Here is an 18856-nt window from a genome sequence, read left to right as displayed (position 1 = left end):
ATGAAAAAACGTCCTCCCAGTCAGAGTGGATGCATTTCTCTATAAACTGTACACTTCTGAATTCATTCACTTTGCTGCTACCATTATGTCTTATCATCATCATCATCATCATCAATAATGATTAGCGAGTCTAAAGAAGGTTCCATTCAAACACAAGCCATGACACTAACCATGATCGTGAGCAGATCCTTTCTTCCTCCACACTTTGGCTTTTCCATCACCGATCGCTTGGGTAGAGGTTAATCTTGGTTCCAAACCATTTGTTGCTCAGCTCTTTATTTCTTTTGTGAATTTCACTCTGGCTTTTTGATTCTTGCCGTTGATGAATGGTTAACATCGTGTACTATGGCCTTCTGCTCTCAAAGTTTTGGATTGTGACTCCTTCTCCCTGTGAAGGTTGGTGTTGATGTCACTGGTGTTGATGTTTTGGGGGTTTTTCCCGCTGGGCTCTCACCGTTTCTCAATGTTTTCCTTGGCCAACATGTTTGATGTCTGGTATAACTGTGGTTTCTTTCTTTTTTTTCTTTTTTTTTTTACAAAAAAAAAGAAAGAAAAAAAGCACATTCCAAATTTTTTTTGTCTCTTTCTCTACTTCTGATGTCAAACCCAAATGTTTTTAGTGTACAGTGGAACTGACCTTCCAGTTCTGATCCTCTGATCACATAGATGTGAATGTAAGGTGTGTGTTTGTGTATTTACATGTTTGTATATATGAATAAAATATTCACAGAGCTTATAACAAGAAGAGAAAGCACTTACTGAGGCACAGGCCAGGATTCCCAAGAATCCAACTTTCTGGACCATGTTTTGTACAGCGAGTTTTGCTCTGGTTGCAAAGTCCTAAAAAGAGCAAAATACCATTTATATGTTGAAAAATATAAAATGTAAATTTATATTATATATATATATATATATATATATATATATATATATATATATATATATATATATATATATATATACACACACACACACACACATACACACGTGTATATATATATATGCATACACACATACACACACAGAAATCTAAATTTATTCAGGCAGAATGAAGCAAAATGCACAATGTTGAGCACTGAAATGGAAAAAAAAAAGCTGCTTTCAGACTACAGTGTGTTGAAACAGATGACTGAATGAAATTGTTTATTTTAGACTCTCCTAGCACACTGGTGAAAGAAGGGAGATTTTTTGCTGAAACAGCATTTGCTGAAAGGTGCCACACTGAATCCTGCTTTAAGCATTTAAGCAATTAAAACATTGCCGGTGAAAGGAATAGTCCACGTGAGGTCCACTCAGACACTAACGGCACATAATTAAAAGGAAGCTCTCATTATGAGTCACCCGCAGCTCAAAGGGTTTACTGGAAGTCAAGGGAGGGGTTTTCAAAGAAGTGGTCACATGACCAGGAGCAGTAAACCACAACACCGAGGTAGTCACCGAGATCTATCAGAAAGCTGACAGGATCCAATAACCTGATGTCTAAAGGGGGGATTAGCACCTTCATGTCCGGAGGAGAAAGAAAAAAAACTTTAGAAAAAAAGAAAAGTCCACAGGGTGCACTGGAATGCCTGAAGAAGTACTTAATTCCAAGGTGCAAGGAGGCCACAATGTTCCCGAGTTCACTGCTATTGCTAAATGCTTCATTGTACACTGCAGCATGATCAAAACACATCCTGTGACTCATACAGAGACTGATTTGATGATGCAAAAGGACGACTGATACAGTTAAAGCAGCTGCTTACTGCTTTGAGAAATTCAAAAATATCATTAACAGCAACAACAACAACATTAGCACACAAGCCAATGAGCACGTTTGCAACTGTGCAATGTGCATGTGTCATGATGAACGCAATCCTCACCTGCGCGCTCTCGGCTTGTTCCAGCATCTCTTCAAATTCCTCATAGTCCTCATCATCCGGTTCAGATCCAGACAGACGGGCCGCTCGGGCCATGAAGTATGGAGGAAGTTCTCCGATAGCTGTACCAGCTCCCTGCGTAATACGTACGTACGTGAATAAGTCAAACTTTTAATCAATGATTCATTCAAAATGAGTCTAAAAATGACTAATAAAAACAAAACCAAAAAAAAAAAAAAAAAAAGACTGATGTAAATTCTCTCATTCACTGTCTCTCATTCATAGGCCATATGGCAAAAATATCATTCCACAATATATGAAGACTTTTCTGTAGAAATATTACGGTTGGCTGCCAGAAAATTGTTGTGTTACATTTGAAAATAACTTTTATTTAACGTCTGCAAATACGGAAGGAAAAGGAAGCGAATATATTTAATTATTGATAAAATATACAATAATTTGAAGTCAAATCACTTCTTTCATGAATGTGAAAATAAAAAAAAAAATTTTATTACAAAAAAAAAGACAGAAAAGTGTATTATATAAATAATATAATTATTATATTGACCAGCTCTATTGTTTTAATCTGATGTTCCTCATCAAATAATATTCAAAGCTAATGCAAAATAAATAAATAATGTTTTCCACCCAAAATATGTCCAAATTCATTTTGAGTTACCAAGAAAAACATTTACTTTTTTTTAATTTTTTTTTTTTAATAAAAAGGTGTTCATGCTTTAATTTCATATTGTAACTGAAATTCCCTTTCCATGAGACAACCGTGTCCTGAATTCAGCTCCTGGTCTCCTGGGCGGCACCAGAACGTGAGAAAGCATCTCTCCTGCCCTGACCTCGTTTCCCAAGCTATCAGTCAAATACAGGATTGAGCTGAAGGTTTTATTATTTGTTTTATTTTAAGTCTCCACACAGCATGGCACCAAGCTATACCTCTGACCTCCTTTCACCCTTTCTTCTTCTTTTTCTCCATGACCTTCTGCAGAGGATCCAAATGCTTATAACAATTCAGTGGTTCTGAGGTTTAAAGATGACCAGTCCTTTTGTGTTGCAGATTATGGGCCATCATACCCGCCTTTATAATCGCATTCCCTCAATGGACAATTTTAAACCCAATTTAGGAATGTATTTATTTTCCCAGGAGTTTATTGCCTCGTCCGTTTATTTATTTATTTATTTATTTATTTATTTTTCATTTGCTGTTTTGTGTTTTAGTGCTTTTAAAATGAATTGATTCATTTTATTTGATGTGGTTTCTGTTGGATGTTATTTCACTGTAACACACTCCAACTTCTCCAGTCATGTGTGAAAGCTTTGATGAGTGTGGACTAAATGTAGAAGACGGAAGGTGATTAAACGTTTTCAAGTAGCACTCACCCACATGCAGGCTTCTAGCCGGACCTTAGACATGATGGTCCAGAGGGACACGCTGTCCTGGACCCCCTTCTCATCTGGACACACGATCTGAGTCGGGTATGGCGGCTCGGGGAAGTTCACAGAGCCGCACTCGTACGCAGCCAGTGTGACAGAGGCTATGTGTGGGCCCTGCATAGATAAGAATCATGACTGTAAGCCTTTTCCTGTTCTTTGCTCTTGTACAAAAAAATGTGCACATCAACCGAGATAAAAGCAATAGACTTTATTAAGATGTGAAGATAATAGGGGGGAGAAGTCTGAGGTACAAGTCTCCAGCACATTAATCAGACTAGAGCACCAATCATAACAACTGGCTTTTATGATGCATCACCAGCACTGTAACCTCTCTAAGAAGACAACACTTCCCATAGACATACTGTCTTTTATTAAACTCAGACTCACGCAATGTACTTGGCATGGCCATGGCACTCGCAGACATGGGAAGTAAAAGGTAATGCATTGCTCACAAAAGTATTTAACCAGTAGACTAAACAATCAACCAAGACAAAAAAATGCTATATTAAGTCTGTGATGTCCAGTAAAGAGTGTGTGTGTGTGTTTGTGTGTGTGTGTTTGGGGAATCTTGGTAGGGGAGCGTTTCATATACAAAGCCACCACGGTTCAAACGCATTGCAAACTCATGACACACTGGTCAGACTGATCCGACCCCACCGTGAGGAGACCACCCCCAGCTGGGGCCCCACTTACCATTTAATAAGCTCAAGACAACCATTTTAAAACATACAATTGACTGAAATCTTGGTTTCTGGATGAACTGTTTTGTACATGTTTATTTAATAGCCTAAATATTAGGAACCACTTCTACATTAACGGTTACTTTTACTTAGACTTATTTATGAGCTGAAAAGTTCAGACAGGCTCGAACGGACAAACAGTTTGCCGTTAGCAGTTAAGGGTCAAGGTTACTGACGTTTTACACGGCTAGAGAAGGGAACAGAAAGTGTTTTGAGGAACCGTGACCAACCATTAAGAAAATCCATTCTTCAGAAATGGAAGTGCATCAGACAAAGAAACTACTGAATAGTTGCAGAATCACTTGCATGTGAGGTGCAATAAAACATCCAAACCAAACAAAATGAGACCTCAAATTAAAAAGAAAAAGAGGGGAATAAAACTCCACATTTCACAGTGGACTAAACAGTAGCCTTGGTGTCTGGAACAAGTAGCTTTCGGATCCAGGATTTTTTTTTTTATTATTATTCTTAGCTTCCTGGAAGATTTAACAAACTTATAACTTTTATAAAAGCACCTCAATTCTGAAACTACGGAATACGTGACGTCCAAATCTCACACGCCAGCTGACGGATGAGCTGACTGATGGTAGAGTGTTGTACATGAGTGAGTGTGAACACACAGGTATAAGGGGAAACATCATCCTATTTCCTTTATTTCCTGATAAAGACGAATAGAGGAAATGACGTTCGGTGTAAAAGAGTCATATAACCTTCCTGCTCTCTTGCACATGAGCAATTTATTTATTTTATTTTATAAATATTTTTTAGTAATATCATTTAGATTGGATTCACCGACACAACTCTGACGTCTCAGCGATTATTTTTGGTCGAGGGCTCAAACATTTTTTGCGAGAAGAGGAACTCAATCGGTTTCCTTGGTCTGTAATAAAGGTCTCTTTTATCTTATTAATACAGACTACAAACTACATTCATGGCATCTGGCAGAAACCCTTATCCAGGATGATGTACAAAAGTGCTTTGAAGTCTCTATCAATAAATACAATAACACTGGTTCACTAGGTTTAAGATTGTGGGGTTTTTTGTGTGTTTTTTCTTTTAAACTAGTAGTGAAAAGTTTACATTACATTACAACTTTACATTAGCTACCAATTTTTTTGGTCAAGTCATTTCAGGCATGTGACCAGGCAGCAATCTGTACCTTTTATTTCTGAATTGTTTCACCTTTTTTTTTTTTTTTTTTTAAGTAATTCAATACATTTTATTGGTCAACAGTCAAAATTGACCCTATTTTCACGTTGTCCCATGATTTACCCAACATGCTCTCATATAAAGCAACTTCAATCATCTAACTACCAATTCATTTGGGGTGTTTTACAGTTCTGATATGTTCCCTCCTGACTTTGTATTCGCATTTCAGTTTACGCTTTTGAAATTTTCAAAGGCAGATCTGTAAAAGTCAGAACAAACCTTCTTGAATTTCCCCTACAGGGGATTAGTAAAAGGTCTTAATCTCCTCTCTTTTTACGTTCATTTGCGCAGTAGTAGTCAGTGGGTTAGTCACTATTAGATCTAATAAAGCAAGGCTGTCTGATCTTATCTAAAAGATTGAGTAACGGCTCAGGTTTTCTTTCACCTGTTTAATCAGTTAGTCATTTTTGATCAGGCGGCTTATCGGGGATTGGTTGGAATGACGAGCAATTTTTTTTTTTCCACTTCTCTTCCGGTTTCACTTGTCAGCTTGACACCTCCATATAAGAGGGTGTGGGTGCTATTAGAACAAAGCTAAAGAATTTCAGGAAAACTGGAGGAAATATGTGGCAGCGAACTTTGTTGGAACAGGATAAGCCACTCAGGCATGCTGTTGGTCCTCAGACACTCGCGCTTCAGATGCCTGCTAAAGCTGAGGAATGCGTGTGGTCAGCGCAGCTTCGGCTACGGAGTCAAGAGAGCCTCAGATCAAGTCACAGGTCGAAGATGATCTCACCATGGGGTGATGACGCAGACGAGTTGGAAGAGCCGGATCAGGTGACACCAAACACTTGGGAGAGTTAAAATAACTTTGCTTTCCCAGACATGAGGCATGAGGTCACTTTGCTCTGCTACATGAACAAGTGTTTGTGCTCAAATCCTAAAAACATGCACAGGCTATTACACACTCAGCAGAAATATTACAGATGCTTAATCTTCAGCTGTTCTTCTTTCTTTTTTTTTATTAGCCTGCTGCCTCATGTTTAAACAGCGACACGTTCATCCGGTAATGTGAGAGAGCAAACTTTTCCAGCTCCTAGTATTAAAGGCCCGCAGCACAAACCGATTTGGTCAAATTCAGAGGCAAGGAAAACACTGTGTTCTTGTCTGATGGGCTAGACTGAAAAACCACACCACACTAGCAGTTTCACATCCCTGTTTGTCAGAAAGCTCGAGTCATTACTGTGTCGGTGATGACTTCATCAGAGCTGACCAGAAGTCTGATGAGTCTGATTCAGTGCTGATGAGTACGTCATTCCATCATAAGGCACGACACACCGTGAGAAGCGCAGCCTGAGAAACTTGTACTGAAACAGTGCTATCGATCATTTCGTATCTAGCTGTTTAAAAAAAAGTGTGTATTCTAAATAAGATTCAAGAAAGGAAGGGAGGAAGAGAGACAGAGAGAGAGAGAGAAAGACAGAGCAGAGAGAGAGAGAGAAAGAGAAAGAAAGGTCAAATCTGACAATGAGGTTTCACTACATGCTGTTAAAAAAAAAAAAAAAAGCCACACTGACATGAGGCACTTTAGCTCTATTTTTGGACAAGCTGACAGTTGATATGGGGAACTTCCATATTTGCCTGTGACGCATCATTTAGTTAGTTAGGTCTCTGGCTGAAATTCATCAGAAAAATCCACACTTAGTTTTGTCAATATGCCTAAACCAAAAAAAAATATAATCTAAAACCAATTTTAACATTTTGATCATTTGGCATGTTTTTTATTTTTTAATTTCTGCTTATCTTACCAGGTAAAGAAGGAAAGTGTGAAGGCCTGTGCCGAGGCCTACTGACGACAAAATCCCCAAGCCTACCCAGTAGGAACACCAAAGGATCTGCTTCTCCAAATGCTGTACATACTGCAGGGTTAAAAACAGAAGAGGGGGGAAAAAAAAAAGAAGAAAAAAGATTATTTCAAAATCTCTCTTTCAACAAACAAGGTCAATGATGAGGAACAAAATGTACAGTACAAAGCTAGCAAAAAAAAAAGGTTGATTTTTAGAGTGAGGAAAGACTAAAAGCAAGCAGATCGAACTGTAGATTTGTGTACATAAATACATTGTGTGATGTGTAAGGAATTTGCTTTGATAAGAAAAAACAAAATAATTCAAAGATGATGTGGTGTGATCTGTTTCCACTGATGTTGACAAAGTATTTTCCTGTAACAGTATTTACAGGAGTCCTCAAGCCTTTTCTTCCTCTTTTGTTCTACCACCTATTTTGCATACATTTTCTCATTTATTAAAAATGACACTTATCATCTGGATGAATTTTAAATGTAATGTTTAGTTCACTGCTTCTCTCAGTCTCGGCTATCAGTCTTTCCCTCACCGGCCTCTCTGTCGATTTTTTTCTCCCTCTATTTAAAAGTTAATAAAGAAAAGCAGCTTGTCATATTAGCGAGAAACTGCAAACATTGGAGACTACTTCAAAAATAAATAAATAAAGAAAATAACACTAAATGTCTCCTGACAGAAAAGAAAAAAAAAAAAAAATCACCATGGAAACGCTTTCAAGTTTATTTGAGAAGTCCAACAAAACACAAAACAAACAAACAAAAAAACTGAAACAAGTTATTCCGAATTAATAACATAAATAAATAAATAATTCCTTTTTTTTTTTCTTTTTGCAAATTTTATACTGATTTACCGGAAACGGTACGTTTTTCTTGGTATTCGGTAACAAATTAAATTTAAAATTAAATTAAATAAAGAAATATAAAGCGGGAAAAAAAATTCCTATAAAAAAAAATTCCTAAAAATCCTGCACCAGAAGCAGAACTATACTTCCGTTGGCCATAGAAATGATACTATATTCTATAAACAATATATAAGCAGGAGAAAATTAAATAGGCTGAAAAAAATCCTTGAAATCAGCACAAATTCAAAGTGAAAAATAATTCAATTCAAAACAATATGCCTTTCAATTGTTTCAATTCCTGTTTAAAAGTTGCAAATAAACAAACAAACAAAAACAAACAAACAAACAAACAAATAAAACAATTAAAAATCTTAAAAACATTACTCTTAAGCTTAGAACGCTCCGGAATATCTCTCCTTCTATGCAATGCATGTTGGAGATAATGAAGTGTTTCACCTCAGTAATTAAGCATGAATATAGTTTATTTTTAACCACCACATTTGAGTGGGAATACGCGTCACCGGATGCGTATATAAAAAAGATGAAAAATAACCAAGAAATATTTTAACTTCACGCTTGTGTCATTCAACTTAAAAATACTTAATAACCCAGAAGCAAAGATTAAGCGCGTAGCCTACATGATTATGTAGATCATTTATTTATAAATAGTTTGAACAAGAAATAAATCCACCCCAAAAGAATCTCTCTCTCTCTCGCTCTCTCTCTCTCTCTTTCTTTCTCTCTGGAATATTTGTGTATATACACAATAGACACAAATATTTTGTGCATTATAGTTAAAATAAAATATAATACATAAAAAATAAATTATGTTAAAAAAAAAAGGGTGGATTCTATGGATTTTTTAAATTATTTAGAATGGCTTTTGGTTTATAATCATTGTCTTGGTTTTGCTATTTTATTGAAACTTATTTTTTGTTATTTATTTTATTTATTTATTATTGTTTTTTTAATGCTGTGAAGCACTTTGGTTCAACTTAGGTTGCTGTAAGGTATTAAATAAATACATAATGAGGGAAATCAAAAGAAAAAAAATCAATGAGGGATTGATTTAATTTTAAATTCCAACTTACTGGCAAAAAAAAAGAAAAAAGAAAAAGAATAAAGAAAAAAAAAACTTTCACCTTTTCCCCACAGATGTTTTACAGAGAATAACATTTTCTTCTTAATTAAACTTAAACATATTACATATAATTTCAACTGGAAGCAGTAATGTAAACCAGTATAGATGTTTTGAATGATATAGTTTTCAAAAGCACTTCAACCGAATGCTGTAAATATATTGATTTTAGGGCTGAGAGACGCACTGAGACTGTGCTGTGTCAAAAATCTCTACTTTTACTTTGGACACTTGAGTACAGATAAAAGCAGGTACTATAGTAACTTCAGCAGAAATGTAAACAGAAGATCTGCATGTCTTTAAATTTGTCTTTAATACAGGATTTTTGTACTTAGTCCACCTCTGATTGTTATTATAGTTGGTATGGTATGATTTGATTTAAAGCTGGAGCGACAGTCAGAGCTTGGGATAAGAAAGAAATATCACACGTACGATAACGTTTTCGTGATAAAAGTCATATATAAAGAAAGCAAAACTAAAAGTACAGGAGAATAAAAAGTGCACTTGTTTGATAAGGATATGAAAATCTCACCGTTTGATGAGATCCTTCTATTGAGTAGGCCACTGTGAAGACTGAAAAAAGCACTAGCACGAAAAACACTGAATATCTTCTGTACCAGAGCCTATGGACAGAGAGAGAGAAATAAAGTTTACACATAAACATAACTGTATATATGCCGTACATTTCTATTACATTTAATCCAGATGTATTCAAACGTCGCTGTCATTTCTGAACCGACAGAAACTCCACACATCCCATAAATCTCGTTGAAACACTCCAGGTGTAGAAATAATAAATATAAATAAATAAAACACACACACTTATATAAATATATATTAATAATAATAATTTAAATAAATACCTTTATAATAATAATATAAATAAATATATTTTTTATTATAATATAAATAAATAAATATTATTAAATTTAACCGGAAAATAAAATAGAATAAAAACAAAACCCCAGTCTTATATTTCAGGAGAGAAGGAGAATTTGTAAACCCAGTGAACAATAAGAAACATGCAATAAAGTTCAATAATCACTAAACACCTCTGATTCTTCTGACCATCGCAGAACACAAATCTAAAACAACCAGCGATTTAATTCACAGCTCAAGCAGAATGATGAACAATCCTATTTATAAAATGTTAAAAATTTGTCACTGGGGCTTATTAATTAAGAGTATAAAAAAATAAGACGAGGTAAAATGTAAAAATTAGAAATATTTCAGTGACATGCCTAATAAGTATATTTAACAGATATATATTATTAAATAATTTGGACAAATCGGACACACACTGATAGACTTTAGTATTTCTTAATTATTTTTTTTTAAACTCTATTTACAGAGGAATGACGGAAAAAAGAGCAGCACGTCTTTTAGCACAGCTTTCAGAAAGAGATCTTAAGAACACCTTCATATAACCATTGATCATTGCATATATCCCATATGACTCATATATGACTCATCTGCTGTTTTTATTCTCAGAGAAAAATGTCTGTAATTTTTACTTCACTGTTATAATGCTCCGGGTTGCCAGGTGTGATTTTTTTTGTTGCTATTTTTTCATCTCGCATAGTGTGAAAACCCTTTGAACAGTTTGGTGCACCCATTTAAATAAAAGCTATAGAGCTGTACTTCACCATCAAATTGTCTCCTGTTCTCGAATCTGATTGGGCAGAAGGAATCGACTATTTTATTTATAACAAAAAAGAAAGAAAGAAATAAAGCACAGCTTTATGTCAATGCGTTCAATCAAATATGGTACCGTTTCTCTGTTTCTATTAAAACTACCTGTATAAGGACTGGTATAGCCAAAGCATCACATAAACCCCATAAAGCCTAACAATAAACAATTTATATTAAAAAAAAATGTTAAAAAAAGGAAAAAAAAAACAAAAATACAGTTTAAAAAAATAAAAAAAAAGTACCTGATGTCTCTACCACAAACAAGGCTTGGTTTCCCCCATTATTGCTAATAATTATAAAATAATTTTTATGATTACATATTCGTATGTGTGTGAAATATCCTTAAAGTTTACTTCAGTCAGGAAGGAATACGTCGAAAAACTATTTCAGACATTTGACCTTGTTGTGACTTTGACCGTCTTTAAAGTGATTCAATATCAGTCAGTATCTCGATATCTCAGGAACGACTGGATAAACCAGTCATCGTAAACATCCTACAAACTTTTAACCAGTCGTCCTTTGAGTCATCGAGATACTGACGAGAATCTCAGCTGGACAAGAATTTCATGTGTCCATGTATAAAATCATTAACGTGGTGATGTTTTCTCTAAGAAGACTTAGGAGAGAGAGAGAAAAAAAAAAACGTTTCTGTGCCCTCCTGTGTCGGCGCCTTGTAACAGCGGAAAAACTGTTATCTTTTGTTCTTCTCCATGGGGAAGTCTAAGGGTGGAGGACGTTATGTTTCGTGGAAATCTTCATTGAGGAAGTGAAATGACATTTCATTTGCTGCAACAAAACGGCAGTTTCATTTACAAAATTGTATTTTGTGTAAACGAGGGAGTGAAATATACATTTGTGGAACATGCACAGTTCTGTCTTTCAAGCATGAGGTTCATGTTTAGCTACTTTTCCACTCCTCGCATCATTTTATATATATATATATATATATATATATATATATATATATATATATATATATATATATATATATATATATATATATATATATATATATACATCTCTGTGTGGTGTGTGTGTTAGTGGGGATCAGAGACCAGAGCCCGAATTCATGAAAATTTCTTAGTGTAAAGTTTCACCTAGTGACAAAAGTCTTAGAAAGTTCTTAGAAATGTGGGTGTTTCCCCTTAAAATTAAAGAGAAGTTCATGGTAAAGAGAAAAAGTTATTCACAAAGAATCTTAAACCCTTAAAAGAGCTCATAAGGTCAAAAAGTGTTAGGAGTGAAGAGGAGGATATTTAAGAGGCTTAAAGAGTTTCTTTATCAGAGGAGAAAATGGCTGAAAGGTGAAGAGGGAGAGGAAATGTGTTGTATACAATATTTAATAATGATAGAGAGTTAATACGATGATACAGATTAGATCATGTAGGGATTATTTTTGTGATCAGTTATATTAAAGATAACATCTCAGACACAGTGCAGAAATGACATTATATACACACACATTCTGCTGCTGTGGCATTTAGAGATACACTAACTGAAACTCTGAAAATAGAGGCAGAAATAATATAATTTGTCTCCATGACATTTCTGCTCTGTGTCAGAGATGTTTACATTTATTACATTAGTAACATACAGATGTTAGAGCATCTCTAATATGATCGGTCACGAATGTAATCTCTACACGATAAAGCCTTAAATATCTTACATTCTTAAATACCAGTAATAATAGATTACAATAGATTATAATAGATTTTAAAAGTGCTGGTTTTTTTTTTTTTTAAACAACCAATCAACCAATTAAGCCCAGCCTCCTCTCTACGATAAAATGTGTTATATTTTCCTTTCTCAGAGTTACTCAGATTGGTCCTGAATCATTCTGCAGTTAAAATTTATAGTTAGAAATAGACTTAGAATCTTCGTGAATACAGGCTCAGGAGTCTAAATATAAAAGTTGTTGATATACAGTCAGGTCCAAAAGTCTGGCACATTAAAATTCTGGATCCGTTTTTTTCCCCCATAAGTAAAGAGAATAATTTTGTTTATATAAACATTAATGATTATTAACAGACTGATGAACCTAAAAACAGAAAGTAAATTCTCAAGATCACGAATATCAAATAATTCAAGTGGAATATTGTGTGTGTGTGTGTGTGTATTTGGATAATATTGTATTATTCAACATTCCACATTATTTCTAGGTCCCTATTTATATATATATATATATAATTTTGTGATATTGACCAGCTTAACTGCTTTGTACAAAATATCCTCGTGTCTAATCTTTTCCAGGAGACGACATGCTGAGGAATTCCAGCTCAAGTGCACAGTCATTAAAACCAAAAAGGGGACAAACTAAATATTTAAGGAACTAAAATTAAGGGAAATATTATGATTATTTTTATGATTGTTATGATTATTTTTTTACTCAAATGGTAGTCAATAAAATAATAAGTTAATAACGCGTTTTGACAATCCTTCTGGAGAATCTGTTTGTGCAGATCATCCCTGACACACTTCATTATGTCTTTGTCTGAAAAGTCTTTGGCTATATAATAGGTCACTTTCTTTCTGGAAATATAAAAAATTGCCAGACTAATTAATGCAATGTAATTCAAAATATTTGGACACACACACACACACACACACACACACACACACACACACACACACACACACACACACACACTCACACACTCGCGTCAACCAATCAGAACTAAGCATTCTACAGACGTTCTAAAGTGTGTGTTTATTTTTCCAGTTAATGCACCAATGCAGTAGTTGTATTACTTCACCAAGTTAACTGAAACAGAAAATTACTTCACAACGGGAAAAAAGGCCCAATGATGAGACAGAAGAAGCGCCTACGACTGCCAAGAAAAAGAAAGCTACATTTAATAGATAGATATCGGGAATCATGCTTAAAATACGGGTTTATTCCTAAAGGTGATTTTGATGCACTCTCTGCATAATATGTAACGATAAGCGGTCAAATGATGCAAAGAAGCAAAAAAAGAAGGAATTTTTTTAAAGAAAAAAAGCCATGAACTTGAAGGACAATCAATTATTGAAACTCACAATATCTACCAGTGTTGTAATGTAACAGAGTACAAATACTTTTTAAATTTATGTCAACTTTCACTTTTACTCCACTACATTTCCTAGATAAAATGTATACTTTTACTCCACTACATTTCCACTAAGCATCAATCAAATCAGAAGAAATGTGTGCGACTGCAATAAGGGAGGTTTGGCGAATCACTGCTTCTAGATTGCATTATGCACGTCCGCACGCTCTACGGAGAAGCACAGGGACACGCAGCGTGCACGCGCAGTCAGAGCTGGAGGCGTTTATCTATAACATTAATCGGCTGAAAGCTGCAAATACGGCAACCAAAAGCGGTGAAATTTCACTATTCTTATTACCACAGTTGTAGCACAAACAAAATATTAATGCGAACAATCCATTCAATACTAAATAAAAAGAACATTTATTGATTTGGTCTTTGTCTTGTGAATATTTTTTTATTAATGACTGCATTCATTAGACACACTGTTTGTAGAGAATGCACACATACATGAACTGATCTGATTCAAGACTGGCATCATTACATCATGCATAAAATTTTGGTGTCCACTTTTGCCATTTAATAATACCATAACTTTTTGGCTTACTATGTGGTCATATAATATATAATATAAACCTCTTCTTGTTTTAAATTCTCACTGAGGGCTAAAACCCCCTAAAGATGAAATCCTAGAACCACCCCTGCTCTTATGCCGAAATCACTGAAATCAACGAAAATCACTGAAGTTTTACTTTTTACTTTTACTTCAAATACTTAAGTACATTAAATATCAAAAAATGACTTTTGATACTTAAGTACAGTAAATATCAGATACTTTAAGACTTTTACTTGAGTAATATTCTACCACCAAAGTCTTTTTCTAGTATGATACTTGTACTTTTACTCAAGTATTGCTTTCTAGTACTTTATACAACACTGATATCTACAAATGGCAGTGGACTAAGACCGTGGTGAAGGGTATTTTTATGCATTTTGTGTTTGTTATTATGCTCGTTGTATAATTTAATTTTAATCACCACTCCAGTCACTGAACCACGGAAGAGACTAATGATGTGCTGAAGTCATTCCAAACAGAAGCCTTTATACCTAATACTAATCTTTACTGCTTTAACACTCTAGTTGAAAGAAAAAAAAAAAATCTAATTTTCTAATTTTGATCACTGTCTCTCTCTCACACACACACACGTCTGTACACTTCTGCTTTCTGACTATTAACAGATTACAGTAGTCTTAGTTAAAAACAGACACATGTCCGAGAGTAAGAGTTAGAAAGCAAAAGCACCAAAAGTTTACAACTTTTACTTAAATATGGATTTGTATCAGCTGTTACCGATGCAGAGCCCTTTGTGTGCTGTAGGTCATCTACAGGCATTGTGTTTTCTCGCTTGCTCTGTGATAAGGGGGTGGGATCGGGGCAGGGTTTCAGACTGACATATCAAAGTTCACCTAATGTAAGGAGAGCTATAGTAAGTGAACACCACTGATCCCCATTCAGTCAGTTTAATAATTATCAACAACATAATGCTGCGTTTTTTTTTTTGTTTGTTTTTTTTTTGTGTGTTTTTTCTGGAATCATCAAAATATTCCATTAAAAACTAACTATGTAGTGTAGTAAATATGACGTGATCCTAAGAATTTGCATCACAATGATAAAATTTAATAATATTTATTAATCATTTTCTTGTGGGAGGAAAAAAAAATAAAACTTTTAAGTTATGGACCAGATAGGGAGAAATATAAAGGAAATTAAGGTTTATGCTTTAACCCTGCACATTCCCAAACATCATGAAAAATACAACAAGATCAAGGAGCTTACTTCCAGGTCCACTCCTTTAAAGTGATGAGTGTCTCTAAGAGAGAATACTGCAGCGTCTGGACAGGCTTTTTCCACAGCACCAGAGAGAGACGCTCTTCTCGTTCTTGCTGCCGTCGTTCTCTGACTGACATATCTGATACGAACACGAGAGATCACACGTCATCCAGTGCATTTCAACCAACAGCTAGGGTCAACATTACAACCACACGGAGCAGGGATTCTAAACCTGTGGTTTGTGGTGGCTTTGTGTGACATAGACATATATAGCATATACATACATATACACACACACACACACACACACACACACACACACACACACATACATATATATATATATATACACACATACATATATATATATATATATATATATATATATATATATATATATATATATATATATATATATATATATATATATATAAAAATAAAACAAAGATAGATATATATAGATAGGCAGACAGACAGACATATAGATAGACAGACAGATAGACAGACAGACAGACAGATTTTTTAAGGAAATTATTTAAAACAATGAATAGTGTAACACTATTGTCACATAATACATAAAGTGTCAGAGTTACTAAAAAACTCATGGTTCATGTGAAGAGACAGTTACAGTTAAATATAAATTACAGCGTTAGCTGGACGAATCATTCTTTGTTTCTAAAAGCGGCTTCATCTTTTAGAAGAGACACGTTGTCAGTAGAAGAAACACGAGAAACACAAGAATGGTTGTGTAAGTAAAGTACAGAGTGGAATATTTAAAGTTTGGATTTACATGCACAGACTGTAACAAAGACAAAGCCTTCCTCAAGTCTGTGATGTATGATGTTTGAAGCAGCTTTCCAAATAAAGTAGAAATCTTTATTTGTGGTTGCAAAGTTGCGTAGATTAAAACAGGCGCAAAAGCTAAAAATGAGAAAAAAGAAAGAAAGAACCTTCTTGAACAAGCAAAAGTCACTTTTTACGTTAGTCTGCTTTAGATCTCAGAGGGTAGCTAAGGCAAATCATTGAAGTTGAAGGGGTTCGACTGAACAAATGCTGAGAACAAGGAACACGTACACGTGCTGAAAGTGAAAGTGCAACAAAAATGCATATAGAAAGTGGATGTCACTTGGAAAATACCGGAAAAGATAAGCCGGTAAATCAGTATTGACATGAAAAACACACATATACACCCAAGGCTGTTTATCTACACATAGTGCTGGTATCTACAGTTGACGATTGACCGGTAAAACTGGAAATTTTCAGCATGGCAAGGTTGTCAATCTTCTTTGCCATTATACTGACCTTTAAAATTGCCATTGCGACTCTCTTTAGTTCCGAGTCGCCTTTGTGGAAACTCACAATCTTCTGCAGTTTCAGCCATGGCTCCGAACACCTGAGGAGAATTGAAACAAAACAGATTTTTTTTATTTTTCACTTCTTTGTTGAGTACGTGTTGACGTCGATCATCGTTTGAGTCAGTGATCCAACGGCTGAAAACTGTATCACGATATCAGTGTTTCATATCGGTCGATATTGGTAATTATTGATATTTTTTTATGACCCATTTAAAATAAGGACCAGGAGAAAAATATATAACATTTAAACATTTTTATTTTAAACTTAAGCTTCCTCTGATCATAATCCCCTCAGTTATTAAGACAGAAACGTCAACAACCAGGAAAACTCAACTAATTATAATGTAAACATAAGTCTAAAGTCACAATGAACACTTAACAATTATCTCTTAACATTTAAGGTGCAAAATGAAAGAAAATGTAAGAAATGCTTAATAAAGTGTAATAAAATAGTGCAAAGTGTTAAATATAAACATAGAGAAACCTGAGAATTTAGTGCAAGTTTAGTGCTAGGAAGTTCACTAGCTGTTCACCTTCTGGTGAATAAAGTGTTTTGTAAACATAAATAAAACTGAGGTAGACTGAGATACATCTGTAATATAAAAAACAGACCTGATACACTACAGTAATCTTGTTTGAAATATAAAACCTGCAGAAATATGAAAAAGTCTTTTATTTACAATTTTCGGCTTATTTTCTGCTTATCAGTCTCCGGTTACTGAAGAGGAATCCAGCAGACCAGCACGAGACCACGATATGGCGCAACCAAACATGATACTCTTACATGATTGGCTGTTAGAGTGTAACTCCCTATGTTGCTAGGTTACCAGAGAGCGAGTGCCTTTGTTAATGCAACCAAACATGCTTCGCAACCTCTGTTTTCTTCCAACGAAGAATAAAATGTCCGATCAAGAACTTAAAAGAACGGTAATAAAAATTACAATTTCTTTTTTTTTTCCCCGCAAAAAAAATTAAAAATAAATAAATGAAAAATATCGTACGTTTGTCGAACACGTGTCTATCGCGGTACATATCGTTATCGTTTTATCACCCAGCCCTAATCCCAGGAGAGATAAGGTTACAAAAGACAGCTGAGAAGAGCAAAGAGCAAAGTGCACTCACAAGTTTCCACATAAACACTCATAGTGAAATGGGTTTGTGTTTAACCAGGGTACTGATAAACACTACTTAAACACTTGATTGGGATTGATTTAAAAGCTCTACTGTTCCTCACTACATACTGTGTGTCAGGTTTGTATACTATCCTGCTCATTAATGTGCTTGTTGAGTCCTTGAGCTTCCACACTGTCCATCACAGCTGTATCATCACAGAGGCTTCCCATTAGCATACAAGCTAACCGGCTTCCTGTGCTAAATCGTCCAGCTTGCTCTCACACGTCAGGTCAATTAAAAGCTATCAGTAGTCTTAAATATCGTCTACACTAACACACGTCCACAACATTCACGTGTCGCAGTTAAAGCCACCCGTGTGACACGTCAGTTAGCTTCGACACAGCTAGCTAGTTAGCTAACTAGCTAACATGCTAACACTACTAACTGTATTGGTATTTATTACGTAACAGCTTTAAAAGACTAGAAATAAATAGCAGTCACGTAAAAACTAAAGGAGAATTAAAACCACTTATTTTAGAGTTTAATCTTTATCATAACAGTGTTAGAAATCCTACCTTTAGCTTCCACTTGCTTTAAACAGGGTATTCAGTCCTCCTGCCAGTGTGGATGAAAGACACAAACACCGGTAGCTCATTTCCTGGAAAAGTCCCAGGCATTTTATTTTATAACAAAATAAAAGTCCGTGAGGCTGGAATTTATTTTATATAATAATCTATGCACATGCAATTTATTTGTCTTAATATCCAGTTTAATTTATGTCGGTTTTAGATACCAAAAATATTATTTCAT

General features: G+C 34.8%; 1 protein-coding gene across 2 annotated transcripts in view; it reads right to left on the bottom strand.

Annotated features, from left to right (window-relative positions):
- vmp1 (vacuole membrane protein 1) overlaps positions 1–18713 on the bottom strand; it is a 29286-nt gene extending 10573 nt beyond the window's left edge. Inside the window, exons 1-8 of one of the 2 annotated variants that reach the window (XM_060887720.1) lie at positions 18622–18713; positions 16881–16971; positions 15585–15717; positions 9562–9652; positions 7000–7110; positions 3249–3416; positions 1860–1991; positions 760–840 (exon numbers count right to left, since the gene is read on the bottom strand). In XM_060887720.1, the coding sequence (XP_060743703.1) occupies positions 760–840; positions 1860–1991; positions 3249–3416; positions 7000–7110; positions 9562–9652; positions 15585–15717; positions 16881–16959 (795 nt within the window). In that variant the 5' untranslated portion in view covers positions 16960–16971; positions 18622–18713. Of the gene's footprint in view, positions 1–759; positions 841–1859; positions 1992–3248; positions 3417–6999; positions 7111–9561; positions 9653–15584; positions 15718–16880; positions 16972–17613; positions 17644–18621 lie in introns of those variants that run through there. The other variant, XM_060887721.1, reaches the window with a different exon arrangement.
- Between the last annotated feature and the right edge of the window lie 143 nt (positions 18714–18856).

Source organism: Tachysurus vachellii, chromosome 15 (genome assembly GCF_030014155.1).
Source record: "Tachysurus vachellii isolate PV-2020 chromosome 15, HZAU_Pvac_v1, whole genome shotgun sequence".
Taxonomy (NCBI): Eukaryota; Metazoa; Chordata; class Actinopteri; order Siluriformes; family Bagridae; genus Tachysurus; species Tachysurus vachellii.
This window is presented reverse-complemented; position numbering and strand designations above follow the sequence as displayed.